The sequence below is a fragment of the Salvia splendens genome, chromosome 10, assembly GCF_004379255.2.
Source record: "Salvia splendens isolate huo1 chromosome 10, SspV2, whole genome shotgun sequence".
In the NCBI taxonomy this organism is placed as follows: Eukaryota; Viridiplantae; Streptophyta; class Magnoliopsida; order Lamiales; family Lamiaceae; genus Salvia; species Salvia splendens.
In genome coordinates, this window is record NC_056041.1 from 19,503,115 (window position 1) to 19,522,825 (window position 19,711).

At 40.5% G+C, this 19,711-nt stretch overlaps 3 protein-coding genes and 1 pseudogene across 4 annotated transcripts; all 4 read right to left on the bottom strand.

The window, feature by feature from the left end:
- Positions 1–224: 224 nt before the first annotated feature.
- LOC121752225 (heat stress transcription factor B-2b-like) lies at positions 225–2,030 on the bottom strand. Of its 2 annotated transcripts, XM_042147179.1 has the most exons (3): positions 1,655–2,026; positions 1,302–1,571; positions 225–1,215 (listed from the first exon to the last, which is right to left on the bottom strand). In XM_042147179.1, exons 2-3 carry the CDS (start codon positions 1,557–1,559, stop codon positions 460–462), a joined length of 1,014 nt encoding a protein of 337 aa, XP_042003113.1. In that variant the 5' UTR covers positions 1,560–1,571; positions 1,655–2,026; the 3' UTR covers positions 225–459. The 2 variants fall into 2 exon arrangements, with proteins under 2 accessions (XP_042003113.1, XP_042003112.1); XM_042147178.1 differs by having other exon boundaries at positions 1,302–2,030.
- Positions 2,031–5,374: 3,344 nt separating this feature from the next.
- Positions 5,375–6,644, bottom strand: LOC121751230 (chromosome transmission fidelity protein 8 homolog). Its single transcript, XM_042145940.1, has 3 exons — positions 6,287–6,644; positions 5,999–6,191; positions 5,375–5,549 (listed from the first exon to the last, which is right to left on the bottom strand). Exons 1-3 carry the CDS (start codon positions 6,566–6,568, stop codon positions 5,491–5,493), a joined length of 534 nt encoding a protein of 177 aa, XP_042001874.1. The 5' UTR covers positions 6,569–6,644; the 3' UTR covers positions 5,375–5,490.
- Positions 6,645–11,655: 5,011 nt separating this feature from the next.
- LOC121750613 lies at positions 11,656–13,026 on the bottom strand. The gene is made up of 2 exons (XM_042145179.1): positions 12,770–13,026; positions 11,656–12,350 (listed from the first exon to the last, which is right to left on the bottom strand). The coding sequence occupies exons 1-2, from the start codon at positions 12,802–12,804 to the stop codon at positions 11,876–11,878; spliced, it is 510 nt and encodes a 169-aa protein (XP_042001113.1). The 5' UTR covers positions 12,805–13,026; the 3' UTR covers positions 11,656–11,875.
- A 3-nt stretch (positions 13,027–13,029) lies between these two features.
- On the bottom strand, positions 13,030–18,199 carry LOC121750612 (annotated as a pseudogene).
- Between the last annotated feature and the right edge of the window lie 1,512 nt (positions 18,200–19,711).

Genomic DNA, 19,711 nt, shown 5'->3' on the forward strand with positions numbered 1-19,711 from the left:
AAAATTTGGAAAGATGAGAATAAGTAGCACGTAATATGCCGGTCATAAATGTTGCATTTAATATTGTGCTAAAAATTTGACCAATTAATACCGTGGACTTGTTGCTCTTTTTAATCTTTTATTTATATTTTTATCTCCTACACTTCAATATACTGTAATTTTTAATCTTTTTAATTGGAAAGTTTTAATTCTAACTTAATTGGAACAAGGAAGAAAGAAATATATTCAGTGTGAACAGTTTAAATTAAATTAAATTAAAAAAAGTAAAGTAACAATAGCCTATTAAAATAAAAATAAAATACAAAATGGAACTACTTTAGGAAGCTTCCAGATTGAGGTCCTTCCACAGTGAGACACGAGAGTCTGTTTCACACGTGCCTCATCTAATACATACACGCGCTTCTACACCATGATCTAATCCTCTGCGGTGCAGCCCACCATACAGCTAGCTAGCATGCATCAATTAAGAAGCTTCCTATTTCGCGAGCTGCTCCGCGTCAGCCACGACGAGTTCCGTTCATCGCCACTGCTGTCTTCATCCATCGGCTCAGATTTTATATCACCCATCGGCTGCTGCAGCTGCAAATCCATATCCGAACTCCCCTCCCCCTCCCTCCCGCGCTTCATTCCGATCGGCACGCCGAACAATCTCGCGCTTATTTCCTCCGCCGCGAATCTGATATGGCTCTCCTCCGCGCCGTTCGCCGCCGCCGCAACCACCGCCGTCTGGATCTCCTCGCAGAATTTCGTCATCGGAAGCAGATCTAGCGGCTTCATCGCGTTCTCCGCCACGGAAAGCTGCGTTTGCTGTTCACTGCTGCTGCTGCTGCCGCCGCTCTTATTGTAATTCGACATCAGAGCAAAAATATTGTTGCATAAATCCTTCATTTGGCTCAGCTCTTTGTTGAGCTGCGAGTTCTCCTTCCTCAGCCTCTCGTTCTCGCCGATCAGCTCCGATGTGCCACCGCTGAAATCGCGTGCCCTCGCCGGTGAATTGGAGGAGGAAATCACCTGCTCCTCGCCGGAATCGGACGGAGACACCGTCCTTAGCGCGGATATTGTTGGTAGCACCGCCGCGGCCGCGGCCGCCGCCACTACGGCCGGAGACGACTGAGCAATTTTCCGGCGCTGAATATCACACAAAAGCTTCTTCTCGCCTCTCCGAAAGCAATCGTTTGAGAATTCCCACCGGTCCGGCATAACCTTCCTGAATCCCTAAAATTCAACAAAAAAAAAATTTCGTCAACAACAGAAACACAAATTTGAACCACAAATCTCAAATCCAGATTATCCGAGCTTACGTAGGTATTCAACTGGCGAACAAAACTGGAGAAATTATTGTGCTTGAAATACTTTGGCAGCAAATCTCTGGCGAACTCCGTGGGATTCCAAACGATAAAAGCAGATCCGTCTTCGTTCCAGGAGATGATGTCATCGATCGCCTGGTCGTCGACGAGCTGATAGGTCTTTGTGAGAAACGGCGTCGGAAGAGAGCGCGATGCATCGCCGGCCGTCGATTCACCGCTCCCGCTCCCGCTCCCGCTCCCGCTCCGATCCATAACGCCTCCCACCTGCACCGCACCAAAACTTACCATCAATTCGAAGGCAACAAAAGCAACGCAGCTAAATCAATCACAAAAACCGGATAACATACTTGCAGGCGTTAATTCGGTTGAAATCTAATTTTCCAGAGAGGGTAAGCGCCAAGGTTGTGTGGTAATTCCAGAAGGTTCTGATGACAAATAAATGTAGAGAGAGAGAAGAAGTAAAAAAAGAGCAAATTGGGATGGGATGGGATGGGATGGGGAAACAAAAATGGGAAAATGATGAGAGAAAAGAAAACAGTGCAAGGGAAGGAAACAACGAGAAGTTTCGTGGGGCATGTGTACGTGGCGGTAGGAGAGTGGATAGAAGAAGACAGCTCAATTAAATCTGAGGAGCCCAAAATAGTTTTGCGTTGAAATTTCTTGAACGTTTTCTACTAATTTAAACCTTTATTAGAAGCGTAACAACTAACAACAAATCAACAATATGTAAATGATGTTTCTTCTATTACTACTATAATACTTTTATTTTCTTTTTGTGTACTTGCAAGAAATATCTGCAAAAGTTATCCCTTTCTGTGGTAGATATTTGACTGGAATCAATAGAAAGGAGGTGCATAACAGTACCCGTAACGCATCTCACGGGTGTCTCTTATCTCGTCCCTCCGAGACGAGACGAGACGGACGCGGGACGCGTTGCAGCGTCTCGTCTCGTTACCATCCCGCCGAGACCGATGGCGAGCCGTCTCGCCACGCGCCCGCACGACGTGGCGCGCTGGCGCCACGCGTGACGCCCACTCGCCTGCCCGTGAGTGGGCTTCATCACGCTGACGCAATAAATCATTTTTTTAAAAAAATCGAATTTAATAAAAATAAATAAATAAATAATCAAACGGTAATATTGTCGTTTTTCTTTTTTTATTTTTTTTTATTTTTTTTACTCTATAAATACTCATATTTCATCCTCATTACACACACAAGCACACATCTATTCTTCCCAAATCATCTCCAGTCCTCACAAATTTTCATCTAACCTCTCCAATTTTCATCACAAAATATCTGGCGACGGAAACTCTGGCGGTGGCGGCTCCGACGGATTTGACATCAACGCGTTTGGCGACTGGTGGCATGTACAATGTATTGGGTGGTTCGGGTTCCGATTCATCGACGCCGGTGGGGTACCAACCACCTCATTTTGATGAGGATGCATACGCTCGTCCCTCCGCCCCGAGGTATTCGTAGGGATTATCCCAAATTAGGGAGGATTATTCGGATGAACCCACTCCGGAAGGAGGACGAGGCGGTGGAAGCTCTAGGGCATTTGACGCCGTGGAGAAAGAGGCGTAGGCGGCAGAGGAGGAGGAGGAGGATGTAGGCCGGCATCCGTACAGCCGCAAGGACACAATGGTTGTGTACAACGTCTGGATCAACGTCTCGTACGATCCCATCGTCGGGATTCAACAAACCCGGAAGTGCTTCTGGGAAAAGGTCACCGAGGCCTACAATGAGATTAAGCTGAAGGGGTCCCGCCAGCTCACATTAAAGATGCTCCGCGTTCACTTTGACCGAGTTGACAGAGAGGTCAAAAAATTCTGCGGCATCTACAAGACTGAAGCGGCTCATTACCAAAGCGGAGCCACGGGAGCCGACATTCTGAGATCGGCTTTGCGAGTCTATTTCGACGACACCGGCAAAGTATTTAAACATGTCGATATTTGGGAGGTCGTCAAAGACGAGGCAAGGTGGGCCAGCGGTGTCCAGTCTAGCACGGACTCGACCTCGAAGCGCACGAAGCACACGGCGGGTGGCAAATACTCGTCTAGTGGGGGCGGTTCAGGCAGCGCCGCACAAGAGATTGCCTCGCAGGAGGTTGAGGGCACAGCGGACGATGCAGGGGTCCTCCTGTGGGCGCCGTCGGCCGCAAGGGACCAAGGCGCGAAGGCGGCTAGAGGGAGGAGGGGCCGAGGCGAATCAAGCCAGGCTGGCTCCCAAGGGCCGCCTTCCTCTTTAATGTCCATGTACTTCACCGCCACGATGGCGGACACTTCCCGCATGATGCCTGCCCAATTTCAAGCCCATCATGCTGGCATTGTGTATCTGGCGGGACAACTTGGTATTTCGCCTCCACTGCCTCCGGAGGATGATTCGCCGACGGAGTAATTTTTATAATTTCTATAAAATTGTATTTTAAATTATGTCTTTTTTTATTTATTTTGCCACGAATTTAATTATGTAGTTTTTTTAGGATTTTAAGTTGTAATTTTTATTTTATTTAATGAAGTGTGTTTTTATTAATTGAATTTGTTGGAAATAAAAATAAAAAATGAAATTGAATGAATAGTTAAGGATGAGATGGTTAAGAGACGGATAAGCGATGAAGGGTTGCTGGTTCTATCTCTTAATTAAGAGATGAAGTGAAAAGTACAGTGGGGCTTATGAATAATTAAGAGATGAGACGGTTAAAAGACGGATAAGAGACAGCATTGCGGATGGCCCGACCCTTTTCGGACTTTGGAATTGGACCGAAGAAAGTGATAACATTTTTTAAGCAAATTTATTCTATGAATACAATATGGAGAAATAGAAAATAAATTTAACTTCATACACTTGATACATTCTATATTCACATGGTGATTATGGGGCCCTTTAGTTCAAACAGAAAAAAAAAATCAAGCAGAAAGTCTTGATTACAAGTTCTCTGTTTAAAAAACAAAGGTCATACTAAAATAAAATAAACTAATTTGATTCACATGATCTGATCTATAATATATCTCCCAGGTAAGATTGATTATTTAAAGGAGTATATTAACCTCCAAAATCACGAAATTTAATATAATTATGGTATTTATGAATTTGAAAATTGATTTATAAAGTTATGTATTTAAATGTTATAGTCAAGTAGCTCATCCTTTCGCGTGCTTTTGCATGCATGCTCACGGAGGCAACGCGTGTGCTGTCCATTGCAGTGTCGTGTTGTCTACAAGTGCCATCGTGCTTTGGGCAGGCGTTGAGCACATCGTTGTCATCACCCTAAGATGATGAGTGGCCCATTTCTAACACTAGAACGTTTGAATAAGGGTGGCGATGTACAAAGTAAATCAACATAAAAAACTTGATGAAATCTACATGCTAACTTTGATTTCGGATCACTGAAGCTGCTGTATTTGGAAAGTGACTTTCTAAATGTATGATCATATCTTTGATCTTCTTTATTACCACCATCTATTCTAATGTCGAAACAACTTGATACACTCTTATTGGAACCATCTTTTGAATACTAACCTATGCCTTGATATTTAGCACCTGACGGTTTGATCTGATGTATAAAGAGAGACAAAACAAATGGCGATATCCGAATGTAACCAATCTGGAATATAAAAGAGGGTGTAAACTGGCCAGTAGACGCAATGGAAAGAAGCAAGAGAAGTGAAATGTTGAGGCTTCGTGCAGGAAGCAATATTGTTAACAAGTGACTGAATACGACCCAACTCTTCATATAATTACGTACATAAATCATGGATCAACTTTGATGCTATGCGACTGGCGCCTGATCTATATTGTTGGAGTGGCTTTTTTACAATAAATTTGTTCCCTTTTCAAAAACTTATTTAAACCCTTACCACATTGTTTAAGTAGCCTACCACCAACTGATGAATCTAACCCTTCTACATGAAACCCATTTTGTTGATTCTGGGTGAGAACTTTTTTGTTGTAGAGAGTAGGAATGTGTTGTGCTATTATCATATACCGTTTTCCGGTATTTTTGCCCAACCCCTCATAGGACTCTAGAAAAGGAACGACTGGAGAAAATGTGCGCCTAAGAAGTTCAATTTAGCGAAAAAATATAACTGGGCATTACTATTCAAACTTATACAAAAGGTCTTTACCAGTAACATTGGACATTTAAAATCCATTAGGCTTGCTGCTACCATAGCTCGATTCCGGATTAGTTGAGCACAGAAGAAGCATGGGCACTGTTTTTTCCTTTGGCAGCCGGTTGAGGTCCTGCCAGGAATCAACAGCAATAGGAGAGAATGAATTTCTTGAATACAACATCAAAGAGTTGGGGGGCAGTAAGACAGTTTTATTTCTATATGGAAACAGGCATGGTGATCCTGTAGAATTCATGTACTATATAGATAGCTATTGCGTGATGTTGTCATCAAATTCAGCTGAACCATGAGTTGCAGAAATAGATGACCAATTTGCACTATCATTCTCTTCATTGAAAGCCACACTTGAGTTGAATCCTCCAAACCATCTAAGAAACATTAACCAATAGCTGTCTATGTGACTATGTCGATGCAAAACAACTCTCTAATTCTAAACAAGAGCACATTAATTGATGTTAACTGCAATGATCTAAGCCTCAGATTCAAAAATTTTCAGAATTGGGGATTCTTCCTTATATGAATCAAAATATGTAAATGTTGTTAAATAGAAGCGAGGCTTACTAGATGATATAATGGCTTTAGGCCTGGTTTTGAATAAAATCTTGTGGCGAATAACTCCAATTACGTCTAATTCCACCCTTTTTGAATCTGAATTTTCCCCACCCTCGATCTTCTTCAACACTAAAATAGGCTTTTTCAATCTCTGTTTTGATCCGGTCAGCTCATGGTAACCCACTACAAGTGTGTAAATTTCCTGAAAACCCCCAAAAAGACAACATTTGAAACTCATAAAATTCTAAGCGAGAGCAAGGAAAGTGGATTAGTGGGAAACAAATAGATTGTTTTTACCTCGGTAGAAGGGCGCAAGAGAAGGCCGATTTGGAGGTTTTGGATGCGGTCTTGGAAAGAGGGCTGGGCTTCGACGGTGCCCTGAAGCTCCACAATCGCCCATTCAGGGCACTGCCTCTCTCCGCAACTGCACTTCACCTGTATTAGCATCTCCGATTTCGCAGATTCCTCGTTGTGGTTGGTGTTGTGTGTGATGAAAGAGTTTTGGGGGTGGACGATTTGGCGGGAAAGTTCTTTAACTCTCTGCTTTTTCCCTCGTAAGTGATAGTAGAACGCAGTCATTTAGGGCTTGGGCTTGGGCTTTGACTACCTCCGTCTCGGAATAAGTGTTATATATGGATTGAGCACAGGTTTTAAGAAATAGTTAGAGTATGTAATAAATGGGATGAGGTAGTTGAATATGAGACCCATTTGACTATGTATATGTAGAAAGTGCTTCTTCGACTTTCGTACTTAAATGGAATCTGGAAACTAAATTTTGTGTTGATTAAGTTCAAAATAATCTGATTTAATTGATGAGTAATTAAATTTGATTAATCTAATTTAATGACATTTATTAAACCTGCTGTTACATTAATGGCAGGGACGGAAACTGACTTTCCGACCAATCAAAGGGCTGTGACGGAGATTGAGTTTCAAAGTCGTCAAATGGCTGGGACACGGTGGACTTTCGACCAATGAAAGAGCTTAAACGATGGTAGATTTTCAAATCCGTCAACGACCTCGGCAGCTGGGTGCAACAATATCTTTACTCAGTTTCAGATCCAGAGTAATTAAATTTGATTAATCTATTTTTGCGCAGTTTCAGATCCGGTGATGGGGGCTAAAGCTCTTCCACCGTCGGAGGGATTTCTCGGGTGGAAAATCCACCCAGCTGCCGAGGTCGTTGACGGATTTGAAAATTTGCCACCGTCCAAGCTCTTTCATTGGTCGGAAAGTCCACCGTTGTCCCAGCCATTTGACGGATCTGGAACTCAATCTCCGTCACAGCCCTTTGATTGGTCGGAAAGTCAGCTTCCATCCCTGCCATTAATGTAACAGCAGGTTTAGTAAATGTCATTAAATTAGATTAATCAAATTTAATTACTCATCAATTAAATCAGATTATTTTGAATTTAATCAACACAAACTCTAGTTTCCATATTCCATTTAAGTAAGAAAGTCAAAGAAGCACTTTTTACCTATAGCTAGTCAAATGGGTCCCACATTCAACTACTTCATCTCATTTATTACACACTCAAACTCTTTCTTAAAACCCGTGCTCAATCCATATATGACACTTATTCCAGGACAGAGGTAGTATTTAATTATTGTAGATTTTTTTTATTAATAATAGTATTTGAAATTAAGACAATGTAAATTTATAAATTGATACTGCAAAATTGGGATCGTATCATAATAAATAAAATCGATCGATAAATCAAGGTAAAAAACAAATAAAAATTAGAGGAAATAGAAAACATCGAAAACTACCTCAAAATGAGTTTTATAAGGAAGAAAGGGTCTCATTTTATTATTTTCATATTAATTAATGCAGATAATGATAAATATGTATATTATAAAAAAAATTAGAAAGTGTAAATAAGGATAAAATTTTAATTACGTATGAAGTACTAGAATTTATTAGAAAATTATATAAGAAATTGCTGAAAAAAATGTGGCAGAAATCACATGTCAACAATATAATGGAGTGACAAAAATGCCCTTTTAGGGCTTGAGGGTATTTTGGTCTGAAAAAATATGATTCGTGATTATATCTTTTTACGGACCCCGACGCATAACGGGAGACAAAATGTCCCTGCTAGACCCTGACGGTCCACGGTGTATCCCGTCGTGTAGTGTGTCCAGATGCATCGTGTCTCTTCAGCTCCCAACGACTAGTGCAACAGTCAGTAACCCCCGGCGGTTACGGTCAATGGCCTTGGTGACAGACATTATGTCTGTTAACTCCAGCAACCCCTGCGGGTGGACTTGACCTATAAATAGGCATGCATCCATTGCATTCTCTACACAACAAGCTCAAGCATTCTTGCATACACGCTCTCTCCCTATGTGCATAATCTTCCCGTTGAAGCTCTGCCATCGCCTTAATCCCGTTCGCCGGAGCTCTGCCGCTAGCAGTGCTGCTACTTCAGAGACGAAGCCGTTTTATCTTTGGGGACGACATGCCAAACCGAGAGCACTACCAAGGCGTATCTCGGCTTACCGTTTTCCACAAGTTGTTTCCATGTAATTTTCTCCTTATTTTTTTCCGTGTAATTTTCGCCCGGCAAGTTTGTATCTCAAGCTCAACATATTATTATTATAATAATAGTAGAACGCAGTCGTTTATATCAACCTCGTAGGCTCGGGTATTCACATTATAATATTATAGGATATTTTTATAGTAAAGGATTGTTGGGGAGGATCTATGGTGGATGTTGTTAATTATCTTCTGTTCAAATCAAAGGTATATTGAATCATGTGTTAGAATGCCCATTTCATATAGGAAATTCATGAAGTCTTAACTTTTATGAAATTTAACATAGTATCTAAATGAAGGAAAATCTTCTTCAAAATGTTTGTCATTCACAATGTATGCATGTTACAAACTGTTCATTCGTCCCCAAAAAAGTAAGGACTTTGTAAACAGCTAAATAGGTGAAGTAGGAGAGAAATAGCAAAAAATGTGATTGGAATATGGCCCACCTCGTAAGAAGGTAAAACTAAAAAATGAAAATAAATTATATTTATGGGAATAAACTATTTTTGTGGAACAAGCCAAAATTATTAAAAAAAAATTGACAATCATACAAAACTGTGATAACATGACTACACAACATATATAATGTCCTGAAAATCTACATTGATGTCAGGTAGATCTTCTCCCCAAAAAAAGATCAAGGAATGAAAAAACATAACAAAAACTTAGACAATTTTCATTGATTCAGTTATGGAGTGGATTTGGGCCTCCAGAAACAAGCCTTCTTGACACAGTGTTCAAGTTTTTGCCTCTGCTTCGATTCCAATAATTAGGAACTGTTGCGAAGTGTCGAAGAAAAGTGTAATGAAACTTGGCTCTTATTCTTACATCATTAGCTGCAGCATCAATGTTTCTGCAACTTGATAGATGCATCCGCGCACACAAAATCATTAACATCACCACCAACGATGAACATCTCATGTCTGAATCAACTTTGAAACACCCCCACCTACTTTGATTTTGCAGTTGATATTAAGAGCATCCACGGCGGTTGAGCGCAGCCGTCCGTCCGTCCGTGCCAGCGGCGCGGCACCCGTTGCTCGCCGCTGCGCTCTTGTCGCTGGCACGGCGTTGCTCGATGCATCGAGCATGTCCGTGCCAGCGAGCAGCCCACGTATTTTTTTAAAAAAAAATCAAATTTTAATTAAAAAATCCGATTAAAAATATATATATTTTTTCTCACTTCCCAAAAAATTATATCCGTTTTCTACCCACTTTTAATTTATTTTTCAAATCTTTCCCCAAAAGTACACATTTTCATCTAAAAATACCCTCACTTCCACACCAAAAATTCACACCACACTACACAATTCTCATCTAAATTCTCTCATTTCTATTCTTACAATTCTCAATCTTTCTTTCACTCACAACAAAAAAATGTCCGGCTCCGGCGATCACCCCTCCGGCTCCCACGGTTGGAACCCCGATTGGTTTGGTTCACAACCATTTCCTAGTCCGGAAAAGGAATATTCGGCCTCTCCTCAAACCCAAGGTTCGCAAGATCCGAGTGGCTACCGGCCTTACCCGATCGACGACCAAGATACCCCCGAAGGGCAATACGGGTGGACACCCGAACCACCCGTACCTAGAGCGGGAGGGAGCGGCCCCTCTCAAACTCCTCATCTTCCTACTCGTGGTGTCTGCACCCCATACACTCCGGGGGAAATGGAGCAATTATTCAAAGTGTACGTATCAATCTCCGAAGATCCGGAGGTTGGCACCAACCAATCCGGTGACCATTATTGGTGGCGCATCTGTCGCCGGTACAATCAAAACCGGCCGGCTGGACCAATAGAGCGCAACGAGAGAATGGTGCGCAATGCCATATACAGAGCCAATGAAGAAATCCAAAAGTTCCAGGGATATTACCTTCGGGAAGAGCGGTCGGCAAGGAGCGGCCGGAGCGAGCTTGACATCATCAGTTCTGCCTTGGCGACCTACCAATCCATGAACTACAAGCCGTTCAAGTATCTCAACATTTGACAGGAGACGCGGACGCATCTGAAGTATAGGGGAGGCGTATCATCCTCCTCTAGCTCCTCCTCCAAACGGTCGAGGTCGGTATCCCTATCCGACGCCGGCTCCGAGGATGTGGCTAGCCAACTTGCCGGAGCTAACTTGGGTAGCCCCGACGTCGGCCCGAGCAGTTCCCAATGCCGGCCGCAAGGAAGGAAGAAGGCGGCGGCCAACCGCCGTCGCGCCGCGACTCCATTCGCCCCCGCTCCCGCTCCCTATGTGCCACCTCAACCCCCCACCAACTCGTTGTGGGGATTTTGGCCAACTCAATTTGGCCGATAGGTCAACTATGACCCTCGAGCAACTTCGATCGCATGAGGCGATGATACGGGGTCTCAAAAGAACATTGAGGGTAGAGCCGGATGAATAGTCATCCACGAGGGTAATTTTTATTTTTTAGGTGTTTAATTATGTAAATTTTAATTTTTAGGATTTTAATTATGTAATTTTTAATTTTTAGTATTTTAATTATGTAATTTTTTATTTTTTGTAATTTGTAATATTATTTCGGGTATTTTTAATGCATTTTAATTGTGTGGAAATGTTTTTATTTAAATTGAATAATAGAATTATGAGACTCTTGAGCTTGTCCTTGCGTAAGAGCATGAATGTGAGTGTTGTGTTCTTACCTAACAGCAGAGAGTAAAAGTGGGACCGGACCCACATCCGTATTCATTGGCAAGAGCACGGATGTGGATGCTCTAATTATTATGGTGTTTGTTTGTAGATATATGACTTTGATCAGATTTCATAACATATTTATAGATAAGATATATTGAAGGGCAGAACCCACTTCTCTACGCGTACCACAAAATATGGTTTCGCTTGTGAAGTCTACATTTTTTGGCTTAAACTACTTGTTGACTTCTTATTGAATATTCTTCAGCCTGCACTATCATTTGTGTACGGATTAATTGGTTGTATAGATTGATAAATTGAAGTTTAGTTTGTATTATAAAAGATGTCGTCACATTTCATTTTTTCAAACTTGTCCCTCATACCAATATATAAAAATATACTATTATCTCTTTCCACTTTACCCATACAAAACAATAATACTCTTATCTCCTAAAATTTCATTCCATTACTCAAATGTGACATGACAAAGGAATTATATAAATTTTTTTGAGAATATATTTGAAGAATGTAAGCTAAATGTACACGCTCCAAATGGTGGTTACTAGTTAGCCACAAATCATAAGAATAAAAGAGGTCATATCTATAATATAATAAAATAAAATATTAAATATAGCAATAAAGTCAGAGCCTGGCAATCTTCGGGGGTAGGCTTCCGAAGATATATATCCCTGAATATCTCCCTCACAAAAATACTACAGACATTCGCAGGCAGTCGTCTCGCCGATGTGGAGGTACACATCGAACATGTCGGCCGCACCTCCGTATGCCAGCTGCCTGATTGCGGCAGTGCACTTGTGTATGGGCATGTGGCCGGGTCTACCAACCGCATCCTGCCTCATCCTCAAATACTCGTATCGACGCTCTAAAGCACCCACGATAGGCAGAAATAACGGACGATGCATCCTAAAACGTCGCCGGAACATGTTCTCCCCAAACCGCGGCTCCGGAACGAAGTAGTCCTCATACAACCGACGGTGTGCAACGATGTGGTCCCGGAGTACTATAGCTCGACGATGGATGGGTCGAGGTACCGTCGGCTGCTGCTGCTGCAAGGCCGCTTGTATCAATCGATTTATCTCCCTGGACGTAACGGCCCGTAACTCTTCTTTAATTCGTCGGCGTACACCACTACCACCCGCACCACTACCACTAGCCATTTTGGATATACTAAAAGAAACGTATAGAGAGAAAAACTCGTTAAAACAAGTGGTGCGAATGAAATGAAGTTCAACGAGCCGTATATATAGAGTTTGTTTTTTTTTAATAAAAAATAAAAAATCGGGACGTCCACCGGGAACCCGCAATAGCGGACGTCGTCGGAAATCCGCGGAACTCCGATGTCCGCAAGCGACGTCCGCGTCCGCCGGTCGCTCGCCTAATGGCGGACGTCCGGCACGCCGGTCCGACGTCCGTCGGGACATCCGCCGCTGCGGATCCTCTAAATGTTGGTATTGAAATTAACAAAAATAACCTTAAAGTTCAAGAAGTAGAAAAGGGATGAAATATCCGAAAATTATAGAATCATCAGCAATAGTAAAACATATAGTACTACTCTATTAGGCTACATAGAAGTTCAAAAAAGATACCTGATTGATTCTAAATATTCGGAGATGATCCGCATGCATTTAGGGTAGAGGTCAACCAGATCGGAGTAAGAACACCATGCTACGAAACCGAGGGCACAACCATAGTGCCCAGCCTACACGCGCAGCCTCTTTAATTAGTCATGAAATGGATAAACTAGAATTGCCAACACAGCCGATGCATGCTGGCATTCCAGTGGCAGCGTTACATGTGCATCGATAGTTTCCATCATAGATTTCTTGCAAAAGGCATAAAAGAAGTTTTACCTATTTATCAGCTTGTCTGCTAGGCTTTTAGCATGCTCCAAATTATGGAGGCTCTTGACAGCACCATCTTCATTGTGGATGGCAAGATTTAAATGAAAGAATATATCCTGGTAAGCTTTCTCAACTTCTTCTGTGCAACCAATCCAGAGGTACACAGGCATGATCTGAATCTTCAGATTTATCATGAGACTTTGAACCGTTGTACAAAGACTTGCTTCTCTCTCTTTCACATACCTCTACTTCTAATTTAGCTGCCATCGCAACAGCACGTCTGATGCATGAAGAAGGTAACTGCAATCAATATTAAACATGAGTTGCAATGGAACATAAGGCAAGAATATATATATATATATCGGAATAACCTAAGTCACTATTCCTTGCTTCTCAATTATTGCTTCAACCAAATGTTTTTACAAAGAGTATCAAAAGCATACCAGTGCAAGTTGAGCGACCTTAAACCCAAAACTTCTCTCAGACACACCAGGCACAAGCTTGTAAAGGTAGGTTACATCTTCATGATTCACAGTATCCACCTCCTTGAGCTCCGTATCAATATCCTTCTCTTGTGTCAAATAAGAAACATGGAATGCTCCGACAGATCCTGGGAACTCATTTCTAATGCTGAGTATTTCTGGATAATGTGTAACGAAGAGGACCATACATCTTTTATGCTCGAGTAGGTAATGCAATGTAGCATAAGCTATAGCCACACCATCATGTGTACTTGTGCCTCTTCCGAGTTTGTCAATTATGATCAATGAGCGGGATGTGCAGGTTTGAAGAATGTGAGATGTCTCGCTCAATTCTTCCAAGAAAGTGCTTTTCCCTAGCTTAATACTATCCGAAGCTCCCATCCGAGTGAAAATGCCATCAAGAACATGCAATTTCGCTGATGATGCTGGAACAAAGCAGCCAACCTATGGAAATCAGAAGAACAGATACTGAAGAGGATCTAGCTTCTAAAAATTATCATAGGAAGAATGAAATGAACAACTTGTAATAATCCAATTATCATACTCCCTGACTCCCATTCTTGGTTTCTATTCTACATTTTCATTTTCCTCATTTTACTCTTTTGTTTCCTGTTTCCCATTTTTTCTGTGTGCGTGCGGGTTTGAGGGGGGGAGCAGCAGCTCCATGCAGTAAGTTCACTCACAATTTTACTGTTACCTGAGCCAAGAGAGAAATGAGAGCAACTTGTCTTATATAGCAACTTTTTCCACCCATGTTTGGTCCGGTAACAACTTGACAGTATTGCCCATCTGCATGCAAATTCGTGTCATTTGGAACAAAAGTATCCTGCAGGATATTCTCCATAACCTGCCGAAGTTAATGAGCAGAAGCCTTAATCAAAATTGCAGGCTAATTCCACTCTAAAATGTCTTAGAACCAATGAATAATCACATACAGCTCCTAGCTAATTAATCATCAATGGGTATCATGATATCGAGAACCATCATGCACTTGGTGCTGATTACTTATGCAGCTAAGCCTTTAAGCTTGTAAATCCCACTAACAAGCACAACAGAAAGTACAAGTCACCATTAGGAAAATCTCTTCCATTGCCCACTAGCATTATTAATCAGGAGAGCACAGTTACACACATAAAAATGAAAAACTATAACTGTAAGTGGAAAAAATGGCAACTAAATTAATACTACAAAAATGTCTAAAAAACACTCCATGGTTAAACCTCCATGACATTCACAATTGCTTCAAGTACAACAATAACCACGATATTTATAACTTTTGTCTAGCAAAAGAAAGAATGAAAAGAGGGGGAAGAAATATATAAAAACGAAAGCTAATAAATGGACAAACATAAATACAATGTAGACTACATACTGGATGTCGACCACTATTGATGATAATCTGATTAGGCTCCTCATCACTTACAAAAACAGGTCGAACATAATTCTGCAATGATAAAGCAAATTCAAATATCAGCAAAAGCCATTGGAAATGATGCATATGAAGTCAGAATCATATAACAACAGAACTTTATTCCTAGATAGCATGGCAAGTGAATTTAAACAGTCCAAAGTGGCTAATGCTTGAACGGCAGCCTGAAACTCAGAATAGCATCCACGAAATGTTTTCAAAAACCTTTGCCAAGTGGCTCGACAAACAATTGACAGCTCCTCATTAGCCAGAGTTAATTGGTCTAAGGCGCCCAATACTTCAGGTGGATGGTACCTAATTGTTTTCTTCGTGCTATTTACTTTAACCCAATGTGAAGGTATCTTAACATCAAGAGACAGCTGCAAATGGAGGTTATGTCAATGCAGGGAAGTGGAACAAACGTACATAAACTGGTACATCTTATATAGAAATAAAGAACAACCATTCACATAATACAAAAGCCGAGCTAATAATAAAAATAGGAACAAAATGAAGCAAGCACATGCGACAGTTAATGGACAAAGTTATGTTAAGGAAATGAAGTTGTTAAGGAAATGAAGTTGTGGGCTGTACTGAGAAATCAAAGAAGCTATTGATCATACATTCATACCAGAAATTTAATTTAATAGAAGTACCTCTATCAAATGTGCGACTCCAGATACAGTTGTAAATTCAAGATTGTGCATACGCAGTTGTTTGTGATACTGAAGAAGCAATTCATGCAACATCTCATTTGCCAATTGCACTTTGGTTTTGGCTGAAGCAACCTACAAAAGCAGCAAACATTTATGAAAATTTAGATCAAGGTATGACAGAGCTTACAGAATAATCTGGATTGGCACACATATGCTCTCTCGATCATACCTCTGAGAAATTTCCATCAGAAACAATAAAAAGGTTATGAAAATCCCGTCGATCAGCAGCTTCTTTGCTAAGATGAGACAGGAGTCTTGCTGCAGTATTTATAACACTGGAGGATGAGGCTGTGAATATCACCTTTCTCAACAAACCAGAGTGCACAGTCCTGTCTTTGAGACTGTTGTTTATGTCCTTTATATGACCTTGAAGTTGGTGCAATTGTCTTCCAGCAACCAAGAGAGCTTGAACAACTGCAATGAACTGTATAGTGTTCCCAACAATGTAGTCATAAATACTTGGGAGGAAAGCTGTAAAGAAGAAACTGCATAGAAAATGTTGGATCCAAAGCAGAAAGGTATCTCATGGATAATTAATACCGACCTGGAATGAATTAATACAGTGAAAGATGATTAAATAAATATTACACAGCAGAAAATTCACCAAGCACATGAAAATAATTTCTCAGGACGGAATGAAGTTTAAAAAGGACTAGATCAGAGTGTATATGATAATAAGAAGCAATGGAACTCGCATGAAGAGCAGCATAGATTACGATAGGGGTGAACATCAGAGCATGTTAGGTCAATTTTTATGTGTTACCTCAGATGGGGTAGCAGTTCGATGGAAAATTCTTGTAATCCCACGTTGAACATCAGGTGCTCGTCCTAAAGTGGTCAAAACAGATGATATTGTAATTTGTATGACGGAGTTCAGGCTGCACTACCATGATGTCAGGATTTTCCTCTTTTGAATCAACCTCAGACACTGAACTAGAGCCCATGGATCTCAATATTTCAGAAACAGCATCTGAACGTGCATAGATCATGTTTCTATCACATAAAGGATGAGTTACCTGCAAAATAATACCGAGAAAACCAAGTAAAACACATCAATAAGCATAAGTAGCAGAAGGGGAAGGGGAAGGGAAACCAAATCTTGTAGAGAACATGGCAGGATCTAGTATACTCCATACCCAGTGTCTGAGAAGCCTTGATCCAAAAACAGTAAGGGTATTGTTCATGCATTGCAACAGGGATCCACAATCGGAACCATCATAATTATTCTTCAGCACCTTCACTTGGACATGGAAATCAAGAATATAGATGAGACATGCATTTGGACCGGGTTGCATAGAACCCTAAAATGACTAAACCACTCACCTCTAGCTGTTGCAGAGCGTTGGCTGAAAGGGTCATCTTTGTGATGCTAGCAAAAGGTCGAAACGAAGCTTCCAAACAAAGAATTCTTTCAAACCCAAATTGTTTCAGGTGATGAATAGTTAATGCTAATGCTTGAATGACTAACTCAGGCATAGCCCTTAACACCTTTAAATTGAATAAATCATAAGGCAAAAAAAACACTTATCAGCAATATCAATGTGACACGGATACGTTTGACAAGTGACAACTGAAAAGGCCATAAAATGAAGTCAGTCGGACCTCAAACCTCAAACCGTTATTGCCTTGGGAATTCGCTACTAAAGTGTTCTGTTGGGCACTGCAGGTGATGTTACTTTCGTTTAAACTCTCATACAGTGATATCAGTTCAGACAGGCCACCACCATCACCTAAGCTACCTTGCGAAGCATGCATGACTCGGACATTTGAGGCAGGTCCAGCATATGCCAGTAGCAACTAAACAGGGAAAGACTATATCAATAAGTAAATATAAATAATTGGCATATAGAAAGAACTTTGATGATGCAAGGATATGCATATGAAACACAAAAACTGTATCAGGATAAGGGGTTTCTCAATGTCAAGTCTGTAATGTGCATCACTTTTCAATTCTTCTAGAAGACAAAAGTCATAGTTGTCTCCAGGGGTAGTTAGAAATGATGCCAATTAAAAGTTTGTTTGTGGATAAGGTTTTATGACTTAAGTTAAACATACTTTATGTTCGGACGGTTTCTAAAACACCCAAAACTAGGATGTTCAATTACAAAATCTGAGGCACGTCAGGATACTTGTTTTTGAGGTCGATTACCTTATTCTCTAATGGAGTGTACTTAGGGTTTCCGGATTTAGGGAAATTAGTGATTCGGGAAGGTTCTAGACGATCGAGGGAGGGTTCTAGGAGCTTGTTGAGGAACTTCTGGTGGAGGGTGGGAGCGGGATTGGGGATTTCGGTGAGTTTGTTGTGGAGGTGGTCGGTTTTGAGGCGTTTGGCGGGGGTTAATGAGACGGTGGTGGCGATTTTGGGGGATGGGGTTGAAGGAGGGTTTCGAGGTGGTGGTGCGGAGGGGTCGGGTTTGGGGGCGAAGAAACGGGAAATTATTTGTTGTTTTTGCTTGCCCATTGTAGTGAGCTATGGTGGTCGGTCGGGGAAGAGGCGCCGCGCCGTCTGTTTGCAGCGGTGCTCCTGATTCTTCGATTTTGGCGCCACGCACCATTCCACTTCCAACTGTCGTCGTACTCCCCTCATCCAATACTATTTCGACTCAGCTCAAACTATTTATATTATTTTTAATTTAAATTAGAATTAATATATTTAATTAATATATTAAGTTAAGAACTTCTTTATTAAATTATGCCTCACTATATTTAAAATTCTAATTTAATTATACTAAAAAATCAATCTCAAATTTATGGCCTAAAATGAAAAAATGAGTAATATGGGATAGGGGGAGTATCACTCTCCTTTTTCTTTTTTTAATAAATACGCTATTGTAATCTTGTGGAAAATTTAGGCCAGGCTCCATATGTATATTTGTAAAGAAATTTAAACTAGTTAGATAGTACTGTACTATGATTACCTTTGTTTCACATAATCATATTTATTACTAATTTACTACTTTTATCATGCTATTGAGTTTAATTATACAGTTATATGGTTCATAAATTTGTAAGGAATTTAACATAATCAATAAAGAGTGTTCATATTTGATAGCCTCAAAGTAGCTAGGAACAAATAGAGAATAAATCAATACGTAGATGAGACGTGCAAGAAAAATTGGGCAATTTTCAAATATTGGTCCAGATAGAATCGGCCCAATAATAATGAGTCTAGAAGTATACAAAGTGTTAAAAGAAAAAAAGAGATGGTGCTCTTATTTTTCTTGTCCCATAAAACCTCCTCCTTCTTTACCGTTGTCGGCGCCTCTATTATCCACTGTCACCGGACTCACCCCCCAAACCCCCCTGCACTGCCGCCTCCTAGCCGGCCGAAACCATGATTTTAATGTTGTGAAGGCCCAATCCAACTTTCTACGTGAAGTATTTTCGGTATCATCTTCATCAAAAGTTGTTGCGGCCTAAGCACAAGGGATTGCGAGAAAGATAGTACTACTAGTACTCCCTCCGTCCCAGTTTAAAAGTGACATTTTACCATTTAAGTCCGTCACATTTAGAATCTACCATATTTGGATATAAAACTTAACCTCATTATTCATCAAATTTATACTCAAATACTATTATTTTCATAAAACTAAAACAAAACAAAATTCTAAACATACAAAAAGTCAAAAGAGTCTCACTTTTCACTATCTCACTTCAATTATTACAAACTCCAACAACCACTACGTCACTTCATTTATTACACCCTCCATCAATTTCTTAAAACTAGTGTCATAACTAAATCTTACTCTTAAACTGGGACGGATGAAGTATTATTTTATTTTTCTCTCATCATAACTGCTAAATCTTATGAGTATTTAGGAGAATTTCATAATGAACTTAAATCGCATGCATAGAAGAAATGTCCTAATTATATATCTTGGAACAAAGTAATATTCATAATAGGATATTTATATGGAACAAAAACGATCAATACAAAAAAATAAACAAAAGGAACTTCGTAGAAAAAAAAACGAACGATAAAAAACTAAGCAAAATGAACTTTATGAAACTAAAACGAACAATAAATATAAATAAATTAAACTAATCTTGTAAAACTAAAATGAATACAATCTGAGATATT

Coding starts and splice junctions, on each gene's coding strand:
- LOC121750613 (XM_042145179.1), bottom strand. CDS start 12,804: ATGCGGATCATCTCCGAATATTTAGAATCAATCAG. Junction 12,351..12,769: donor GAATATTTAGAATCAATCAG/GTATCTTTTTTG, acceptor CGTTTCTTTTAG/TATATCCAAAATGGCTAGTG.
- LOC121751230 (XM_042145940.1), bottom strand. CDS start 6,568: ATGACTGCGTTCTACTATCACTTACGAGGGAAAAAGCAGAGAGTTAAA. Junction 6,192..6,286: donor TCTTGCGCCCTTCTACCGAG/GTAAAAACAATC, acceptor GGGGGTTTTCAG/GAAATTTACACACTTGTAGT. Junction 5,550..5,998: donor TAAAGCCATTATATCATCTA/GTAAGCCTCGCT, acceptor GATTCCTGGCAG/GACCTCAACCGGCTGCCAAA.
- LOC121752225 (XM_042147178.1), bottom strand. CDS start 1,595: ATGGTAAGTTTTGGTGCGGTGCAGGTGGGAGGCGTTATGGATCGGAGC. Junction 1,216..1,301: donor TTCGCCAGTTGAATACCTAC/GTAAGCTCGGAT, acceptor GTTGAATTTTAG/GGATTCAGGAAGGTTATGCC.